The sequence below is a fragment of the Salvelinus sp. IW2-2015 genome, linkage group LG14 (assembly GCF_002910315.2).
Source record: "Salvelinus sp. IW2-2015 linkage group LG14, ASM291031v2, whole genome shotgun sequence".
In the NCBI taxonomy this organism is placed as follows: domain Eukaryota; kingdom Metazoa; phylum Chordata; class Actinopteri; order Salmoniformes; family Salmonidae; genus Salvelinus; species Salvelinus sp. IW2-2015.
Window position 1 is genome coordinate 43660335 of NC_036854.1, and position 22819 is coordinate 43683153.

Consider the following 22819-nt stretch of genomic DNA (forward strand, 5'->3'; position numbering starts at 1 on the left):
TAATACATTTAAACATACGGTATGGTTTCACATGTGAACAACTGACCTCGTGTCAGTTTTTGTGACTTTTTGTTGGGCTGTTTCACATGTGAAAATGTGATTTGTGTAGGAATACAGGTGAAATCAGTCATTGACACACATGGTGGTGTAGCAGGAAGATTAAAATGTCGTGAACCAATGTTCTTTTTTTTAGGTCTAGTGAGCAGAAACTTGAATGTTGTGAGAAGTTTGTGCAACTTCCGCCGTGCGTTAACAGTGAACACTGAGGCTGTACCCTTACAGTTTTGCACAGTAGTCAATAGGCTATTGTGGCTATTTGAGCATAATGTAGGCCTACCAACAAAACCAATGGAGCAAATCGCATAACATTTTCACATGGAAATAGCTTTTGATTTCTATGATATAGCCTACAGTAGCCTACACGTGGTGTTCAATGCAGGCCTACATTGCATGAGACTTAAAAAATAAAAATAAACATTATGAAGGGATTAATTCATTAATTAATGATTTTTTTACTTGGTCTGTAACACCATGGGCCAAATGTGACAGTAAATGGCATTGTATTTAAGTTGTATGATGCAAGAAACCACTTAACGAAATACAATTCATTAGTATTACCATATAGATAATTAGACAATGTAGGCTACCCCTCTGCCTATTAGCTTATTTCCATATTCAAGCCTGTCTCAATAGACAACACTGCCCCATAAATTAAGAGATACGATTTTTACCTGATTGGCTTTTCAAAGACAGCTTGAAATGTAGCCTACAAATGTTGTGCTCTTGTAGGAAGCAGTAACTCCACATTGCTGACCTATACTTATTTATAACTGGGCTAATAACTCACTAACTAGCAAAGAATATGTACAAACGTGCACATGCGTGGCCCTGCGCTCTGATCTGTAACTGATCTGAAAAGCTCATTCACTCACAGGTGATTGAAAGACTGCTCCTGGGCTACCCCCCACCAATAMAATTCTACTCAGTTGCACTCTGGCTCTGCCTACAACAAAATCACAGACTCAATCTTGCAAAGTTTGTTTGTTCTGGTTTGTTGCATTGAAAAGGGGCGGATACAATGTTGACTAGATCATAGAAAACAGGTTGATCTATATCAGGGGCGCAACTTTGGTTTTAGAAGTGGGGGGGACATAATTATCATTACAGCCTACAGCTGTAATGAGGTGTCCGCATAGTCCTAAAGCACACCGTTGCCTTGTTTTGTATCACATGCCAAGGATTAAACTGGGGGGACGACAAAAATGCAATTTCAGAATGTGGGGGGGACATGTCCCGCCTGTCCCCAATGAAAGTTGCGCTGATCTATATAGTGCAAACTAATTGGGCGAACCCAGTGAAGTTCAATCTCTTGCATCGCTGTGCTGCCTGGCATTTCTTCCGTGCGGCAGTCCTGGTGGAGGTACACGGCTGAGCATGCGCGCAGCTTAGAGGGAACATTGCACTGAAACAAGAGGTTGTGAGTTCAAATCCCAGGTGAGGACACGTTGAATAATAATTACTGTATAAATAAACATACACAATGTAATCATGTATGTTAATGTGTGTCAAAAATAGCCTACCGAGTGGTGCAGCAGCCTAAGGCACTGCATTGCAGGGCTTGAGGTGTTAGTACAGACATGGGTTCGATCCCGGGCTGTGTCAGAGCCAGCTGTGTCCAGGAGAGCCATGAGGCTGTGCACAATTGGCCCAGCGTCGTCCGGGTTAGGGGAGAGTTTGGCCGGCCTGGATTTCCTTGTCGCATCACGCTCTAGTGACACCTGTGGCGGGCCGGGCGCCTGCACGCTGACTTCGGTCGCCAGTTGTACGGTGTTTCCTTTGACACATTGGTGCGGCTGGCTTCTGAATGAAGCGTGCAGTGGCAGGGTCGTATTTCGGAGGACACGTGGCTCTCTCGGCCCTCTCCTGAGTCCTTATGGGAGATGCAGCGATGGGACAAGACTGTAACTACCAATTTTATGTCATGAAAAAGGGGTAAAAGTACCAAAAATATATATGTACGCTGAAAACACACTGTTTGCGTGTGTGTCCTAACGACTCATTTTTGTTTGCAAGGCATCATCTGTGAAATCGTGTGTGAAAATTAGAATCCACTTGTAAAAGGTTAGGTGATCACGTGAAAATCCAGGTGAAACTTCATTTGAAATGTCATCACATCTGTGTTTCAAAAACATGGTTTCAAATATTTTTTGAGGGTGGAATTTCGTGTGAAATCGTGAGGGTTAGTATATAATGTTATGGTAGTGTGGTACTATTAGACATTATCACGCCTTCCACCTCCCTCCCCTACCTACTCAACACAATCAACACTGCCAAATATGACAGATTACTTTCTCTGACACACACACACACACACACACACACACACACACACCACACACACACAACACACACCACCACACACACCCACACACACACACACACACACACACACACACACACACACACACACACACACACACACACCACACACACACACACACACACACACACACACACACATTCTCTTTTCCACATTCATCATACCCACTATCAACCTAGACAAAGAGAGGCTTGGCGAATTGTTGAATCCCCTCCCACACAAACACACCCACACCTGCTCTCAATTTTTACCATGGAGAAAGATGTAGAGGATCTAGACATGGACCAAATCACCAAAATCCCTTCAGAAAGTATCCCTTCTCCAGTCCCGAGGTAGAGAAGAGTAACAGTAATAGACATGTTAGAGTATTGTATCATGTTCACCTCCTCATCAGACTATAGATTTTGGGTCCATACCATTACTAATTCATGTTAAGGGTAGACCCTCCCTCTCCCTGAAGGAAACCTGATCGGGATCAATAGAAATGACCTTGGGCTGGTCTGGGCTCTGTTCAGCAGGGTGTAATGTCACACATCGTTACACAACGTTCAGATAGAAATGTATTGTTTAGAACATACATGTCAGCTAAATAGGGGGATCATGTTAGCTCTATTCATTACATTTCTATCTGCTTGCAACGGTCTGAATGTTTCACCTCACTGAATACACCCCAGAAGGGAATCTGACTGATCTCTCCAGGCGGCGAGTTTTATTAGGAGCTGGATTCAATCCGTATCGCAAGAAGTATTGAGGAAGATCCGCGTTATTGCTAGATTGAAATTTAAAGGTGTTGTTCCTCCGTTTGCGGAGACTGCATTCACGGTAAATTCTGCATATGTCCCTAAGGGCGGGATTCAATCCGAAACCGCACTATAGTGCATTTGACATTTAAAGGTAATTTCCAATTCAGCCGACATCTGCAGTGTTTACCTGAAATACGATCTCCGCAAACTTTAACAGCCGCATTGTCTCCAAACYCGATCGGATTGATTGCTGGCCTAAAGCTTTATTATGCAAGCAAATACATGAAAAAATAGATGATCAAACCAGGGGGATGTAGTTGATGTATTTTATTGTGAGATGGGGAGTCATAGAAAAAACAAACAAAAACTATCACTATAAAAATGATCATGGATTAAAACAAGTACATATAAAAGAGGTTGTGGCCTTGACGTAGTATACATACAAAGTAACAAATTGGCACAAATAAAACACAAAAAATGTCAATATTATTTTGGCTTGGCAAAAGGACAGGTTCATGGTTACGGGTCATCCTTCAATACAACAGCACACTCATGCTATTAGACATACAGTTAGTTCTCAAAAAGTTTCAGTAGCTTCATATTAAAGTGGGCAAAAGGTAAAAACTAACATGAGAATGAATGGATTTAGAAAGGTAACATGTTTCAATTTCAGGCTTGTGGGGTGTGTTGACAACTTTACATGTGTTTTCGTTCTAAAACATACTTCAAAATGCCAGAGCTTTTTTTTTCTTTTCCCACCTTTGTTGTAGTCAGCTTACATTTGAAATGATTTTCATACTAAAATATATTATTGTATTAATACAAACTACAGTATTGTACACTACATTGTGTAATAAATAACTATAAAGAAATATAAAATAAAAAAAAAGACATAAATATAAAATGTTTCTATAACTAAACAGATAACCCATATCATTGGGAATGGGAAAAATACTGCCTTTTCTGAAAACATACAGTACACACATTTTAACATGAACATACAAAACAATCCAACAACAAAACAACAAAATAATACTGACAGGTAAAAAATATTGTCTCAATAACCATTATGGGATCATATTTGCCTACTTTTGTTACCTGAAGAGAGCGCGAGCGTTTCACAAGTGTTAAACAAGTGCACTGGAATTGGACTGGGGGAAATTATACATTTCAAGGCAGGAAATATTTCAAAATCACGTTTCGCCGTTCCGTTAAAACATTGTAAGTCCTTTTAGTCTTTGATTGCTCTGATTATAAAAGAGGCAGATCTTTTATCTCAAATATGTAATTCATGTCTAAATTATAATTCATGGTAACGCTATAATCTACAACATCAGGACAAGTGGTAGTGAGCCAAAATCAACAGGATATCGTCTGAAAGAGTTGACATGTTTGAGCTGCTATCAAATCTGGGCCTCGACACAACCTGACAACAGCTGCTAAGGAAAAACAGCAGTATTCAATGGCACTTTTGATACGCATCATGTCTTCTTGTTTTGCATAAGGCTGGGAGTGGGAATAGGATTCAGGGGGCAAATGATCTGACGATTTGTTCTTCTTTCTTATTCTGRTTGATCTGATTCTGTACATGTAACACTGATGATAACAGATTGATGAAATGAACAAACGAACGAACAGAACATTTTAGAACAATGTATCAATGCAGACTCCTTCGATACTCCCCCTTGTCTTCTTCTTCATCTATAAGGTAATCAACTACTGGAATATCATCATGGATGAACTCATCTCACAATCGTTTTCTTCTTTAAGGCTCACAATCCATGTACAACAAAAGGTATGCTAACATCCCCAGCTAACATGCTGATGATGTATACTGTAAGTCTAGTGCCATAACACTGAAGGGTAGACAACACAACTGTTAGTGCCGTAAGTAAACCAAGCCACTTGTAGTGCACAGGATCTTTTTTCCTCCAACTTAATAAAATACTGATCTTTTTTTGTTCATTGGCAATAAAAAGATATAGAAATCTCTCCTAACTGTACAGGTTTTTAAAGGTTAAAATATGAGGGATAAAATTAGTAACACTGATAAAAAGAAATGACCCAAGGTTGATTTAGTAATAAAACATTATCTAAAACGTGTCGGCTCTAGCTTCCAAAGTCCGTATAATGCATTTTTTGTTGTTAAAATTTGTGTTTTAGTTTTTTACAAATACATTTTCTAACACTGAAAATGTTTCTCCTCCTGTGGAAAAAGCCACTAGTATTTTTTCAGGCACACCTGGATTCATACACAGTAGTGAACTGAAATGCAGCGTCCGTCAGAGCAATCCAAACTTTAGCTCTCTATCCTCTCCCCCAATGTCATGGGGAAAAAGGATCCTTCCATTTCATTAAGGAAGAAGCACGGGTCTGGTATCTCCCTGTTTTAATTCGGATCACCTTTCTCTCCTGTCGGTGTCTGGTTCTTGTCTTCTGAAACAGTGTTCCTGTTTGTTTCACCTTCATTCTCTTTCATGACCTCGCTTTCCTCCGCCGCCCTCGACCCTGACTCTTCCTTGTCCTCCGAGGTCAATCCTTTCTCTGTGTCCATTGTCTCCTCCTTCTCAGACAGCTCCTCCTTCTCAGACAGCTCCTCCTCCACCTGCTCCTCAGCCTGTTCCTTCTCACCTTCATGTTCCTCCTCTTTCTCCCTGTTCTCCTGTACCTCCTCTTGCCTTGTGTCTGCCTTTTTCCCTGTAACCTCCTCTTCCTCCTGCTCCTCCTTTACTTCAACCCCCACTACTCCCTCTTCTTCTCCTTCCTCCCCTTCACCCCCCACCACTACTCTCTCCACTCCCTGCTCTTCCTCATTCTCTCCCTCCTCTCGACCAGTGTCTTCTTCCTTCTCCCCCTCCGCCTCGTCCTCCTCGTCCCCTCCCTCGTCTCCTATCCGCACCACCTGTATATCATCCATATCCAGAACTCTGTCCGGATCCCCCTCCACCTCCTCCCCTGCCGCTGTCTCCATGTCCTCCTCCTCTCCCTCCTCCTCGCTCTCCTCCTCGTCCTCCCTGGTGCTGCTCCCTCGCTCGTCAGAGTCCAGGTGGGAGGAGGTGGGCCTGCTGTCTGACTGCTCCTGCTGCTCCCCTCCGAGGCCCAGGGCCAACCCCACAGGGCTCTCCATCTCCTCCTCCAGCACCTCCTCCCCTATACCTCCCTGACTTCCTTCCTGCGCCTCTTTCTTGCAATAGGAGTAACGGTGGTTCATGTGCTGGGAGTAGGAGCCCGAGTGAGAGAAGCGCTTGCCACACTTGTCGCACTGGTAGGGCTTCTCTCCAGAGTGGAGACGCATGTGTTCTATCAAGTGGTGCTTGTGTTTGAAGGCCTTCCTGCAGATACCGCACTCGTGGGGTCGCTTGCCTGTAGCACGGGAGAAAATAAACAGTCAATAAAAAGGTATCTGAAACAGAGTGATAAAACATTCAGGCTCAGGATTATTGTTGAGTGAAATCACAGAGTAACACCGTATGGGCTTGTAACAGTGGTTGCACCCTCCTTGAAAAATACAGGTCAAACTGTTGTAATTCCCCAGACTGTTGTGCTCGTGAAATGGTTTGGATTATTGCGCCAAAGGTCGGTGAAACCCATATTATTTATCATCACGTATCCATGGTAAATATTGCAAACAACGCAACAAAAAACAGGACAAAGTGAATTTAGATTTAAAAACGGTGGTTCTACGGCAGTTATCAAAGTCGTAAAGACAGAACGCCTCGGAGTGGGTTGACCTGTGCTTGGCCACAACACTACCCATGTTCTCATTTAAAATTACTAACAGAGCTCTGATGCAACATCCCTTCAACATTTCATACCGGAAGGTAATGTGGTTGGCAGGGGGAGTTCTGGTGGAGTGCGTGTGTGTGTGTTTATTGGGTAATAGCTGCTGGAATGGTGGTGTCTACCGCCCTTCTGCAATATACTGAAAATTTCCCCCTTCAGTTTCACTTCGCCTCATGTTTTCCTGAGGTCTCTCTGGGGAGGTGCAGTGAGGCTGATGTTCAGTAGGTATGAAATGGAAGAAAACCGTCTAAAATGGGGAGGTACTATGTGAGCATTTTATTTTTCAGTTGCAAAGCGATTCGCTGCATGTTGCACCCTAAAGAACATGACCCAGGTCTGATTGATCTAGTCCCTGATGTACCTGTGTGTTCGTATTTATGTCGGAGCAGAGAGCTGCTCTTCTGGAAGATCTTGTCACACAGGTCGCAGGCGTACATCCCACTCTCCGTTTTCCTCATTTTCTTCCTGGAAGGGGCAGAGTCTGAGTCGTTCAGCTCTTCCATGGTGGACACGCCCTCTGAGCTGGTGTCCTGACGCTCCTCCTGAACAACAAATATCAATACATGAGAACATATAATTATATAATTTATAATGTATTATGTCAGATCTAATATGTGTGGATATATGTAATATAATGTTTACTGTTTTTAAGTATCAATTGTTACAGTAGTACAGTAATACAGTTATAGAGAGGCCAGGAGAAGTGTCATGAAGTGTCATTCTTGGATTATAACGGTTAACAATATGTGCAAGACAATAATACAGGCAATTTAGAGATGGAAGTGATTTGGTGGAGGTGTTTTTTTGGTTTGTCATTCTGTTTCTCAAGGAAAACAAATCAAATCAAATGTTATTTGTCACATGCGCCGAATACAACAGGTGTAGACCTTAAATCAAATCAAATCAAATTTATTTATATAGCCCTTCGTACATCAGCTGATATCTCAAAGTGCTGTACAGAAACCCAGCCTAAAACCCCAAACAGCAAGAAATGTGTAGAAGCACGGTGGCTAGGAAAAACTCCCTAGAAAGGCCAAAACCTAGGAAGAAACCTAGAGAGGAACCAGGCTATGAGGGGTGGCCAGTCCTCTTCTGGCTGTACAGTGAAATGCTTACTTACGAGCCCCTAACCAACAATGCAGTAAAAAAAAAAAAAACGTTTTAAAATACGGATAAGAATTAGAAATAAAAGTAACAAGTAATTAAAGAGCAGCAGTAAAATAACAATAGCGAGACTAATAACAGGTTTACCGATACAGAGTCAATGTCGGGGGCACCGGTTAGTTGAGGCAATATGTACATGTGGGTAGAGTTATTAAAGTGACTATGCATAGATGATAACAACAGAGAGTAGCAGTGGTTTAAAAGAGGGGGGGGGGCAATGCAAATAGTCTGGTAGTCATTTGATAGGTTTCAGGAGTCTTATGGCTTGGGTAGAAGCTGTTTAGAAGCTCTTGGACCTAGACTTGGCGCTCCGATACCGCATGCCTTGTTGTAGCAGAGAGAACAGTCTATGACTATGGTGGCTGGAGTCTTTGACAATTTTTAGGGCCTTCTCTGACACCGCTTGGTATAAGTCCTGGATGGCAGGGAGCTTGGCCCCAGTGATGTACTGGGCCGTTCGCTACACCCTCTGTAGTGCCTTGTGCTCGAGGGCCGAGCAGTTTGCCATACCAGGCTTGTGATGGTGCAGCTGTAGAACCTTTTGAGGATCTGAGGACTCATGCCAATATTTCCAGTCTCCTGAGGGGAATAGGTTTTGTCGTGTCCAAGGAACTGTAAGCTCTCAACCTACTCCACTGCAGCCCCGTTGATTAGAATGAGGGCGTGCTCGGTCCTCTTTTTCCTGTAGTCCACAATCATCTCCTTTGTCTTGATCACATTGAGGGAGAGGTTGTTGTCCTGCACCACACGCCCAGGTCTCTTACCTCCTCCCTGTAGGCTGTCTCGTTTGTCGGTGACCAGCCTACCACTGTTGTGTCATCAGCAAACTTAATGATGGTGTTGGAGTCGTATCTGGCCGTGCAGTCATGAGTGAACAGGGAGTACAAGAGGGGCTGAGCACGCACCCCTGAGGGGCCCTTGTGTTGAGGATCGCGTGGCAGATGTGTTGTTGCCTACCCTTACCACCTGGGGCGGCACGTCAGGATGTCAGGATCCAGTTGCAGAGGGAGGTGTTTAGTCCCAGGGTCCTTAGCTTATTGATGAGCTTTGAGGGCACTATGTTGTTGAACGCTGAGCTGTAGTCAATGAATAGCATTCTCACATAGGTGTTCCTTTTGTCCAGGTGGGAAAGGGCAGTGTGTAGTGCAATAGAGATTAGAGGTTGACCGATTAATCGGAATGGCCGATTAATTAGGGCCGATTTCATGTTTTCATAACAATCGGAAATCGGTATTTATGTGCGCCGATTTGCCGATTTTWAAAAAATTATTTTAAAATTATTTTATATATTTTTTTATATACCTTTATTTAACTAGGCAAGTCAGTTAAGAACACATTTTTATTTTCAATGACGGCCTAGGAACGGTGGGTTAACTGCCTTGTTCAGGGGCAGAATGACAGATTTTCACCTTGTCAGCTCGGGGGATCCAATCTTGCAACCTTACAGTTAACTAGTCCAACGCAATAATGACCTGCCTCTCTCTCGTTGCACTCCACAAGGAGACTGCCTGTTACGCGAATGCAGTAAGCCAAGGTAAGTTACTAGCTAGCATTAAACTTATCTTATAAAAAGCAATCAATCATAACCACTAGTTAACTACACATGGTTGATGATATTACTACTTATTATCTAGCGTGTCCTGCGTTGCATATAATCTGACTGAGCATACAAGCATACAAGTATCTAAGTATCTGACTGATCGGTGGTAGGCAGAAGCAGGCGCGTAAACGTTCATTCAAACAGCACTTTCGTGCGTTTTGCCAGCAGCTCTTCGTTGTGCGTCAAGCATTGCGCTGTTTATGACTTCAAGCCTATCAACTCCCGAGATGAGGCTGGTGTAACCGAAGTGAAATGGCTAGCTAGTTAGCGTGCGCTAATAGCGTTTCAAACGTCACTCGCTCTGAGCCTTCTAGTAGTTGTTCCCCTTGCTCTGCACGGGTAACGCTGCTTCGATGGTGGCTGTTGTCGTTGTGTTGCTGGTTCGAGCCCAGGGAGGAGCGAGGAGAGGGACGGAAGCTGCTATACTGTTACACTTGCAATACTAAAGTGCCTATAAGAACATCCAATAGTCAAAGGTTAATGAAATACAAATGGTATAGAGGGAAATAGTCCTATAATTCCTATAATAACTACAACCTAAAACTTCTTACCTGGGAATATTGAAGACTCATGTTAAAAMGAACCACCAGCMTTCATATGTTCTCATGTTCTGAGCAAGYKACTGAAACGTTAGCTTTCTTACATGGCACATATTGRACTTTTACTTTCTTCTCCAACACTTTGTTTTTGCATTATTTAAAACAAATTGAACATGTTTCATTATTTACTTGAGGCTAAATTGATTTTATTGATGTATTATATTAAGTTAAAATAAGTGTTTATTCCAGTATTTTTGTAATTGTCATTATTACATTTTTTTTTTAATCGGCCGATTAATCGGTATCGGCTTTTTTGATCCTCCAATAATCGGTATCGGCGTTGAAAAATCATAATCGGTCGACCTCTAATAGAGATTGCGTCATGTGTGGATCTGTTGGGGCGGTATGCAAATTGGAGTGGGTCTAAGGTTTCTGGGATAATGGTGTTGATGTGAGCCATGAGCAGCCTTTCAAAGCACTTCATGGCTACAGACGTGAGTGCTACGGCATGTCATGAAGTGATGGTGTAGGCTGACTAATACCACCTTCTTTCTATAGCTCTCAAGGTACCATAACCTCATCAGAACCAAACAGCTAGTAACACTTTTTATTGGCTGAGTGAAAATCATCCCACCTTGGTGTTGACCCTGAAAACCAGTCAACCCCATCATCATGACTCATCAATGGTGAGTAAAAACCCCTCAGAAACACCCTTTACTGCGCCCATCCCTTCCTGGGTGTAGGTTGCATATGGATGTGTCCCAAATGGCACCCTATTCCCTTTATAGTGCACTACCTTTGACCAGGGCCCATAGTGACCTCTGGTCAAAAGTAGTGCACCACAAAAGGTAGAGCCGGGATGATACCAGTATCATAATCATTTTCCCATGGCAACAATGACAACACGAAGCAGACCAAACTCGTCAGGTATCGTCATCTCCCTAATATAGAGAATAAGGTGCCATTCCGGACGCATACTACAACTGAGTATTCAACACTGAGACACTGAGAGAGAGAGAGGAAGTACAGCACAGTAGCATCAACATCGTTAAGGAACTGATATATAATACCTATACGTACAGCGAGGGCTTTTAACAAGGCATGCTCTATGCCAGTCCACTTAACAGGAAAGCATAATACAACAACAAAAAATCAATGGTGAGACAGGAGGCTGGGCCTTTAAACAGATTCCTACCAATCAATAGGTCTCTACAGTAAGTGCTGCCTCATGTCTTTTGGCTCGGTGACTGCAGCAGCTTAGTGCTGGGCTGGGGGAGTGATGGCTCTTCTATCCATCATTATGGATCATTAAGTGGCCTGGCTCTTACTTCTAATACTACTGCATGAGAGTCTTTTGGCAGAATTCAGAATGGCACTTTCTGTATATAATGCATCCGGGATGTGTTAGACATTTTAAAAACATTTTGACACTAATACTTTAACTAATTTCACATTTTGAACATTCACATATCATGAGCCGCAATAACTGTGTTGGCAGTATACTATAGCTTGAAACCCAATTTAATTTTATTCCACCTCTCTCTCCGTCTTTCACCAAGAGCGAGGGAAGAGAGGAGCGCTAGAACTCCTCCCTTGAGTACTCCGGTCCACCTTTAACCCTCCTCCTCCCAGCGCTGAAGCTAAACAGTTCATCACAGGAGACAAAGACAGCGATGCCAAAATACCACCGCCTCCACCCAGAGCTACAGGAGAGAAACTCATTCAGCTGAGACTGAGGAGAGTTCCCATATCTCCAGCTCAATAGGTGGAGCTTAACCTTCTCAGTATGGCTAAATTGCAGTGGGCCAGATCCAAGAGAACTGAAGCACTAAAGGGGCTATAGACGCTGAAGTGTTGAGGGAGGCATCTGTTCTAGGCCTTGCTATTTTACTCAAAGCAGATGAAACAGGTAGAATGAGATATAGGAGGAATGATTATACTGAGAACTTCCTATTCTTCCAGTACCTCGTCCCTCACTAAACATGAGCCAAGTCAGTCAGAGAGGAACAAACAGCAACATACTGTTCGGAGAGACTAGGCAAGAAAACATGATTCTCAGTACCGCACCTGCAATACCAATCATGCTAGACTGTTTTCATGTAGTTTTCTCTCTAACTGGCAAAACAAATTCCCATAGTACACTCTTCGGGGGAAAAAAAGTGCCATCTAGAACCTAAAAGGGTTCATCGGCTGTCCCCATAGGAGAACCCTTTGGAGAACCCTTTTTGATTCCAGGTAGAACCCTTTTGAGTTCCATGTAGAACCCTATACACAGAGGGTTTTTCATGGAACCCAAAAGAGTTCTACCTGGAACCAAAAAGGTTCTACCTGGAACCAAAAAGGTTCTACCTGGAACCAAAAAGGTTCTACCTGGAATCAAAAAGGGTTCTCCTATGGGGACAGCCGAAGAAACCTTTTGGAACCCTTTTATCTATGTGTAGTCATACAGACACAGCAGATGCTTTTCTTGCAACTGACTTGAAAAGAGCATCTGCTAGGCCTTTGTTATTGACCAAAATGTAAATGTAAACTGTGCCGCTGATTTGACCTTGGGGGGTCCAGGCTGGGTTCACAGTAGGCTGGTGAGGGGAGGACAGCTCATAACAATGTCTGGAATGGAGTAAATGGAACGGTATCAAGAACATGGAAACGCTGTGTTTGATAAGTAAAGTAAGTAAGTGGCCTTACACAAGCCTTGGCTTTTGCGAGTCGGAATGGCTAACGTGAGGCTGTGTTTGATACCGTTCCATTTATTCCATTCCAGCCTATTTGAGCCCATCCTCCCACATTAAGGTGCCACCAGCCGCCTGTGGCTGGGTTACTGAAAAGCACACCGTGACAACTGTTGCTGTGAAAAAGGGCTATATAAATACATTTGAATGATTAATTGATTAACCAACCTTGATGCCGTTGACCTGCAGTGTGGTCTTCTCCTGTGTCTCTGTCCCTGCAGGGCTGTTGGCTGTAGCTGTAGTGGTATAGGTATAGGCCAGCTGTGGGATGAGGATAGTCTGGTTGTTACTGGTGGTAACTGCCCGGAGGCAGGGCATGCCTGCACGGCCCTGGTCAGTGATGGCATAAATGGTCCCGCTGGGCAGCTGAGTGGTCATGATKCTGATGGGGTTGGCACTTTGTGGGCTGGCGGTGTACAGGGACACAGGTTGACCAGTCACGTGGTGGCCAGCGGCGCAGGCGAGCGGAAGTTCTTTCTTTGTTGTGCAAGTCTTCGTCAAGTTCAGGGGTTCGTCCTGATGGGAGTAAACAGCGGCGTGGTAAGTGGCGGCGGCTGCGGCCTCCTCTCGGGTGGGCTTTGGTAGCGACAGGTCCAGAGGGCCATCAGTGCTGTCCGAGGAGGAGGGTTTGGCTGGGACGGGCCCCCCGGCGGTCAGGTTTAGTGGTGTGGGGGAGGCTGGGGAGCGCATGGAGCCGTTGACCTCAGCCGGAGTGGCCTCGGCTGGGCTGGACTGCATCATGGTGGGACCCTCTGTGTCCTGCTCCGATCTTACCTTAGGGGACACAACTGTGGCCCCAGGACTCTCAGACAAGGGTCCCTCTTCCTCAGACGGAGGTGTCGGAGCTCCTAGTGAAACCTGACTGCTCTGCATCTTGTCGAACCACTTCTTGACCACGTCGGTGGGCAGGCTGACTGAATCTGAGATCTTGCTGAGCTCCTCRTTGGTTGGCTCAGCGTTTAAGGCGAAGTAGGCCTTGAGGAGGGACAGGAGGTTCTTGGGCTGGTTCCCGACCCCCTCGGACAGTAACGAGGCGATGGCCGACTCTGATTTGTCCCCATTGATCTTGAGGCCTGAGGCTTTCTTACAGTGCTCGAGTGCGTGGAGCACGTCCAGACCACCGGGGCAGTCGTCACAGAGCAGACAGGTCTTAGTGGTCTCCTCCCCCTCCTCCTTCTCGTTTTCCTCTTCCATCTTCTCCTCTTTGCTCCTGGGGGGCCTGCTGAGTGTCAGGTCCTCTGGGAGTCTCTGCTGGGCTTTGCTGCAGGGCTCTATGGCAGCCTCGGCCAGGGGCTGGCCTGGCATTGTAGCCAGGGTCTGAGGTTCCTTCTTCAGGTTCTGGGCAGTGAGCTGGGTCTGGCTGGGATCGAGGCTGTAGTTGATGATGATCTTGGTGGCGTTGCCGTCCTGACCGATGATGGGCAGACTGATGGCTGAGATGAGCTGCTGGTGAGGAACACCCGTCGCCCCTGTGCCGGTCCCCGCTGCCTTGGCGTTGTTCTCCAACATCTGTCTGATCATGTTACCGTCCACCGCCACCTTCAAGATGAAGATGATAATGGTTTGTTCATTGTTCAACAAATAATTGTACAAATAGCAACAAGCAGCTCTTTACAAGTATTTCATGAATTGTAAGTTGTATTTCAACTGATGATGCAGACAATTACATTGATGGAAGCTACAATCTATTTGCAATATTAAAGCTGATCTACCCCCTTAAAAAAAAAAGTTGCATTTGAACTACAATTAAATTATTAAATACATAGTACACTTTAGTCCTATTACAAGTTTACAAATCACCTTCAAGATGTTCTGCAGGTCTGCCAGGTTGATGCTGATGGGAGATACCAGACCCATGGTGGGGAGCATCACAGCCTGCACCGCACCCTGCAGGGGGGCCACGGCACCCCCGTTTAACACCCCTCCTCCATGACCATTTCCTCCCGTCGTTGCTGGAGACAACACCATGGCCTTGTACTCATAGTCAACTGGCTCGCTCTTGATCTGATTGAGGGGTAGTTGCTCCTGTAAAGGTTTATCCCAGATCTGTGTGCGTGTGGTGGAGGAGGGCGAYGCGGGCATGGCTGGGGARGGGCACTGGGACGCCTTGGCGCTGGGCCGGGGGCGGCCGTTGACTGCCGAGATCACGCTGATGCACTTCTTACTGCTGATGTGGGAACTGTAGGAGCCCGAGTGGGAGAAACGCTTCTTACAGTTGGAGCACTCGTACGGCTTCTCTCCTGTAGAGGCAGACGGCCATGCACAGACAACGCACACACACATGACCTCCATTAGGAACAGAGCTAAATGAATCAATCTCCTCGGGGAAAAAGGGACTAATGCATTTCAATGACGCTTAAAGGCTGAGGATAATGGGTCCATTGGGAAATACTCTCTAGTTGTTGGCCGGAGCCGCCAAAAGAAACACAATTATGTCACATTAGGACGAAGCACAATGCTCCAAAACACAATCAAGGACACATGAATACACAGAGTTACTAAACATAAATATTTGTTGGATGGAGGCAGAAACATCGGTGCGGATGGTGTGGCCAATAGAAACTCACGTCTACAATTACCCCAACCTTTTTCCCACATAACAAAATACACACGCACGTTCACAAACWCACATGCGCACACACACACACACGTGGACACACACTCACACACTGAGGGGTCCACTCACCGCTGTGGATGCGTAGGTGCTCCTTCAGGTGGTGCTTGTACTTAAATGCTTTTTCACATTCGGTGCAGTTGAATTTGCGGTTGCCCCCCGACTGCGTCACGTGCCTCTGTCAGACAAAGGGAGAGGGTGAGGGGGATGGTCAGTTCACTTCAGTCACACACTCATGGAAACAGGCACTTTGTGCTACTTTCAATTCATGAAACAACCGCTTTAAACAATGGCTAAAAACAATGGAAAAAACAACCCTTTTTTGGTTCCAGGTAGAACCCTTTTGAGTTCCATGTAGAACCTGTAGAACCTTCTATAGAAAGGGTTCTACATAGAACCCAGCATGGTTCTAGCTGGAAGCAAAAAGGGTTCTTCAAAGGGTTATCCTATGAGGACAGCTGAATAACCCTTTAAGGTTCTAGATAGCACCTTTTTTTCTAAGAGTGTACAGTGTAAAAAATWAAAAATACAATTGGTAACATAATAATCGGTAAGTTTTTTTTTTCTTCAAATGTTTAATTTAACCTTTATTTAACTAGGCAAGTTAGTTAAGAACAAATTCTTATTTACAATGACGGCCTACCCCGGCCAAACCCAGACTACGCTGGCCAATTGTGCGCCGCCCTATGGGACTCCCAATCCCAATGTTTTTGTCGCAATGCTTTGCTTTATCTTGGCCAGGTCGCAGTTGTAAATGAGAACTTGTTCTCAACTGGCCTACCTGGTTAAATAAAGGTTGGGGAAAAAATTWAATAAAATCACAGCCAGATGTGATGCAGCCTGGATTCAAACCAGGGACTGTAGTGACACCTCTTGCACTGAGATGCAGTGTCTTAGACCCCTGCGCCACTCGGGAGCCCCCTAAATTACTGTAAAGAATTATGTTACCGTAAGTTTCTTTGGAATTTACGGTAACAATGTACTTTTTTTTTTACCATAACTTACAGGTAACTGTCTGTCAGTAAATTACTGTAAAAACAACCGTTTTTTTTTTAGAGTGTACATTATCTTTACTACACACTACGCAGTGCTGTAGCTAGTAGTTAACAAACAGCAGGTATAGTTGTGTATCTATCTATAAGTGTTATGTATAGGGTTGTGTCTATAAGTACCTGGTCTCTACCAGCTTTGTGGGCCGTCATGTGTCTCTCCAGCTGTGTGCGGTAGGCAAAAGTGTAGCTGCACTGGGAGCAGCTGAAGTTGTCCTCGCTCTTCTCGTGGCGCAGCTTGATGTGCTCCTTCAGGGACGTGTAGCGCTTGTAGCCGCGGGAGCAGTAGGGACAGGTGAGGAGCTGGGAGAACGCATCCGGAGTGCCTGGTGGGGGGGAGTAGAGAGACGGGGAGGGAGCATGTGAGTGGGTGTGGAGAGGTCTGTAGACTAATCAGAGGGTCAATAGAGTAAGGATTCTTTGATGTGGTTGATTGACAGACAGACACAGGAGTTCTGGACTGCTGTTTCACKTATTTCACCCGGTACTGACCGATCCTCTGTTAAGACTAACAGGGGTCTGTAAACACTAACTACATGACAGATGCTGCAACATACTCTCACCTGCTGGCTGGATACTGTTGGTTATTCATTAGTAACGTAACAGGTGTCACAACACTCCTCCTCTCGGAGTCGGAAAAGTGCACTCAACGGTCCTAGTTTACATGAGTAACATGACTAGTCTGTGTCTTTACAATATTGCAATTCAAGGCCTATATCTTAAAAAAAACAAAAAAACACCCATTGGTTTCAAATGAATGCCCAGACGTTGGGTAAAAGGCGTCTGGAAACACGGTAGAACACGGTGAGAAGACATCATGCACACCTAGCTCCAGGTCCCCAGGGTTGTTATGCTCCACTGGGTCCCACACAGGTAAAGTATTACCTGTTAACAGGTGATGTATTAAACCTCCCTGCTGGCCAGGTGAACCTCTCAGGATGTGAACACACACACACACAATTATTCTCGCTCACACACACACACACACACACACACACACACACACCACAACACACACCACACACACACACACACACACACACACACACACATTATCACCCAGGTAGGTACTAGTGACTCATCACTCACACAGACGTGTTGCTATTTGCTGTTTTTCCTCCTGTGAGGCTGACAGGTAACAGCCAAAAGCCCTTAACTCATAAAGAGCCCAGTGTGTGTCCATTTACAGCAGAGAGAGTGTTTGTGTTAATGGATGGGGGGGGGTTAACACCTTCAGAGGAAGAGACGGAAGTCAGAACAACACAAGGTTTTTCCTGGAGGCATAAAACCTGCAGTCCCAGAGGTGGAGGCGTTGTGTGTAAAGCGCTATTGTGTAGAGTCCACATTTGGGAGGTAGGGGTAGAAAAGTGTGACGTTTTTTTTTTTGTGCACTGCTCTTGCTGTGCTTAGTTCAGACCTGGGACGCTATGTGTGTGAGTGGAATCCTCTGGCTAATCAGTTAAATGATGTATCAATCAATTAACTACCAGTGAGAAAAGAAAACCAGTACTTTGGCCCTGTACAGCGTCGAACAGTGGAGAGTAGATGCACAGGTGGTGTGAGTGTTTGTACGAACCGTTCTCGTCATGTCCGCTGGCCTCGGGCGTCCCTTGGCGTGGCTCGTCCTCCGGCGCTTCTGGGTAAATGACGGCCGTGTCTCCCTGCTGCAGCATCTCTTCCACCAGAGCGTCCGTCCTGCCATCGTCCTCCCCGTCTGAACCACACTCCTCCCTCGCTGTAACCCACAGAGACAGGACGACTGTTTACACGAGGACATGAGGAGAGGACATCAAGGACCTCTCCATTGTTCTAAGACCTCACCATTGTAATACATCATTTCATCATGTTCCTTCTATCTAAAAAATATGATTCTTAATTAGAACTGTGACCTCCAACCAGACACACAGGTAAGTCAGTACAGTCTAATGCACCCCCCAGAACCAACCAATCCCCATAGCTCCTAAATCCCCAGGCCTGCATAAACCTTTGGATAAGAAATAACAACTTTCCCACTGTGGTGCCTAATATCCCAATTCCCCAGTAAATGAGATCCGTTATCCGTTATCAGGGAGCATGTTCTCTCCTCCGCATCACATCAGATGCCGTCMCTCCACTAATGAGGGCTAATTAAGGAGCTGTAGGCAGCAGTGTAACCTGAGGACACAGTTAGGAAATGAAAAGCTTCCGTCTCTCTGCCTCACTTCCTGGAGCACATACAGCAACAATGTACAGTGTGTCAGCAGTTTAAAAAAACACAACTACACCTAGCATCATTATTATTAAGTAGTATTATTATTATTAACCCTTAAAAACCAGTGAAAACAAGGGGGGGAGAGTTCTATTATCCTGTTTGAGCGAAGGAAGTGAGAGGATGATGGTGATGATGAAACACCTAACAACAACGTTGACCTCCCTAAAGAGATAAAGCATTATGCAACCGTTTAATTTACTGAGCAGACGCTGTAGGCCGGGGGAATTGTATTCTCCTGCTAGTTTCTTCAGGGTTGGGTTGAGGGTTGAGGTTGTTCTGTGAGTGTGAAGGGCTGTAAAGGTCTGACAGTGAGACCCAGCTGTGTGTTGCTGTGTCAGATGGGAGCAATGAGAACTTGTACGCTCCGTGACTCAGCAAGCCCGGCAGGCCCAGTAAATTCCAACAGCTCTCCTCCTGCAGGGCCCAGCCCTCTCCTGACGCTCTCCTGTGCATTATAACAGCGATGAGACACGGTGAGAAATGGACGGTTCCACTACACGGAACACACATCCCCACGCCAACCACGCGGTACACACACACAGTTACTGGTTACCATGGTGATTAAATACTTTCAGCGGAACCACCCCCATCCTGCTGCTTCACATCAAAGAAGGGAGAGGAAGGAGAAGGAGAGAGAGTGAAAGGGAATGTGAATGAAAGAGACTGGCCAACACAGTGTATGTATGAGAGAGAGAGAGCGAGAGAGCTCTGCGCCAGGTGCTGAGAAAGTCAGATTGCAGGATTATATGCATCCTCAGTATAGAATGGAGGGATGGAGGGGGCAGAAACAGATGAGAGCCTCCTAACTCACATTAAGCCACAGCTTTACTTCCCATGACCTCAGTGGAACCATCTCTCTCTCTCAACCATTCAGGAACGTCTTAACAGCTCTTCACTGAGATGGATTTTGAAGATTTCCACTTTCTTTTAATAACATGACGCAGCTAAATAACAGCCTGTTTACCCAATCACACGCGTTTCTGTTGCTGTATCTACAGTTACCTGATCCCTGCCTCACTCTGGCTCTCAGAATGATGTAACAGCCCTCCAACACACACAGCTACCCCGGGAGACTGTGTGTGTGAGGTAGGGTCGCTCTGAGGGTCGGCACTTCCAGGTCTCTGGTTGTTATGGTTAAGGCCCCCTCGCTGTCTCTCTAAATTAGAGCTGAAGGCTACATGGTTCAAAGCCAGTCAGGCAGTATATGAAAAGTGGCCAAACATCACTCTCAGACCGGTTGTGTGCTGACACATTGGACGTGAACGAACTGAAGCACGAGTGGAAAACCTGGACAGACTCTGGAGTTCTGACTAAACCCTAAAGAAGATTCATTCAAAATGCATTTTGTTATACATACCGTTCAACATCCAACGTCAATCCTTGATGTAAAAACTCTCTAACCTTGTGCTTAAATAAAAAGTTAAATCCTCGCTTACAGCAGTATCCCATGTTCCTAACTTTACAAGACAACGACATCAGCATTTCCTGTCCTGGTTGAACTGGACTCACCTTTGACCCCTACGTCCTGTGGCCGTGCATCCTGCCCGTTAGGTACCCTCTATAAGGGAAGGAGAGGGGAGCCAACGTGTCTCAGAGATAAGCAGTTCCACAACAGAGAGTGAGTGATAGTCTCACATAGACCCAGTCCATTCAAATAATCTTGAAACAACAGGATGCAAGCCAGTGTGGTGGAACCTGGGATGAATGTGAGGTATATCCTATCTACGCTATACACTGAGTGTACAAAACATTAAGAACACCTTCCTATTATTGAGTTGCACTTCCTTTTGCCCTCAGAACAGACTCAATTCGTCTGTGCATGGACTACAAGGTGTCGAAATCATTCCACAGGGATGCTGGCCCATGTTGACTCTAATACTTCCCACAGTTGTGTCAAGTTGGCTGGATGTCCTTTGGGTGGTGGACCATTCTTGATACACATGGGAAACAATTACGTGTGAAAAACCCAGCAGCGTTGCAGTTCTTGACACGCTGGTACCTACTACCATACTCAAAGACACTTAAATCTTTTGTCTTGCCCATTCACCCTCTGAATGGCACACATACACAATCCACGTCTCAATTGTCTCAAGGCTTAAAAATCCTTTGTTAACCTGTTTGGGATGATTTAGTCAGTCACGATGGATCCACCACACAACTTTCCCAGCACTCTGTCTGTCCGTCGGTTTCCCTTTCCTTTCCTGTTCTTCCAAGGTGTCTTAACTTGATGACTGAGGGTCCACTCATGACAAGCCCTACTGGAATGTATTATGACTCCTACTGTACTATTCATCCTGAGTCAAGGCCCATTCTAATGTACTACTGAGACTCATCTTCACGGGAAACGCATGAGACATTGCAGAAGAGCTACTAGGTGATTGGCATCATACTGTGTATCGAATCCTGCGACGTGAGCAGGAAAAAACTCGGGGGTTTATTATATAGTTATAGATGCCGTAGCAGATACATGCCGTGCCTATTAACACAGTAATCACACAGAGTGGAAAGAACCCTGCATAGTTCCACATGGCCAGTCAGTCAATACCTCCTTCCCCCTCCTCAGTCCTCAGTAACAGTAATCATCCAGGTTGTTCACTGAGGTGGTTAAGGCAGTGTTTAACTTGTGGCGGTGCTGCAGTGGATATTCATTTAGAACTAAATGAGTAATGACAGCGAGCAAGGGGCCGGTGATACCATATAATCAGGAAGAATGATTCCGGTAGATAGGGGGAAAACGGAAGGAGGGAGCGAGGGAGTGCAGCAGAGTGAAAACCACCCCTACGGTATGTTTCTCCTCACTTGGTCAGAGAACTGGCGTCAAGTCTTTCATTTGAGCGCCAGACAGCCAGAGTGACGGAAAGATTAGTGGGTGGCTGCAGTTTTCAATGGTTACGCTGACCTACAGTACAGAAAACTGTCTTAAAGGAAGAGGGCTGAGACTTGCATTATGTATAATCAGTTTAGTCCCTTAGCGCTGGCGTGTGAGAAAGGGAGAAAGAGAGAGAGAGAATTAGGAGGGAGAGAGAGAGAGATTATCATTAACAGAAGACTCGTACATTTCCTCAGTGAAAACAATGTACTGAGCGGTGTTGGGGGAAAAACATACGACATTATAAAATCCACGTACACAAACACACACATTTCTTTCCACAGGGCCGTGGGGTGAGACAGGGATGCAGTTTGAGCCCCACTCTCTTCAACGAGCTGACAAGGTAAACATTTGTCGTTCTGCCCCTGAACAAGTCAGTTAACCTACTGTTCCTAGGCCGTCATTGTAAATAAGAATTTGTTCTTAACTGACTTGCCGAGTTAAATAAAGGTAAAATATATATATATATATATATATACACAGTTGAAGTCGAAAGTTTACATACACCTTAGCCAAATACATTTAAACTCAGTTTCTTACAATTCCTGACATTTAATCCTAGTAAAAATTCCCTGTCTTAGGTCAGTTAAGATCACCACTTTATTTTAAGAATGTGAAATGTCAGAATAATAGTAGAGAGAATGATTTATTTCAGCTGTTATTTCTTTCATCACATTCCCATTGGCTCAGAAGTTTACATACACTCAATTAGTATTTGGTAGCATTGCCTTTAAATTGTTTAACTTGGGTCAAATGTTTCAGGTAGCCTGCCACAAGCTTCCCACAATAAGTTGGGTGAATTTTGGCCCATTCCTCTTGACAGAGCTGGTGTAACTGAGTCAGGTTTGTAGGCCTCCTTTCTCGCACACGCCTTTTCAGTTCTGCCAACAAATTTTCTATAGGATTGAGGTCAGGGCATTGTGATGGCCACTCCAATAACTTGACTTTGTTGTCCTTAAGCCATTTTGCCACAACTTTGGAAGTATTCTTGGGGTCATTGTCCATTTGGAAGACCCATTTGCGAACAAGCTTTCACTTCCTGTCTGATGTCTTGAGATGTTGCTTCAATATATCCACATAATTTTCCTGCCTCAT

The 22819-nt window shown here is 44.9% G+C and overlaps 1 protein-coding gene across 1 annotated transcript in view; it reads right to left on the reverse strand.

The window, feature by feature from the left end:
• Positions 1-3435: 3435 nt before the first annotated feature.
• The window catches only part of LOC111973106 (zinc finger E-box-binding homeobox 1-like), an 89466-nt gene continuing 70082 nt past the window's right edge, over positions 3436-22819 (reverse strand). Inside the window, 7 exon segments of the mRNA XM_024000339.2 lie at positions 3436-6486; positions 7268-7448; positions 13110-14480; positions 14742-15181; positions 15628-15733; positions 16728-16930; positions 18181-18339. Coding sequence (XP_023856107.2) covers positions 5513-6486; positions 7268-7448; positions 13110-14480; positions 14742-15181; positions 15628-15733; positions 16728-16930; positions 18181-18339 — 3434 coding nt within the window. The 3' untranslated portion in view covers positions 3436-5512.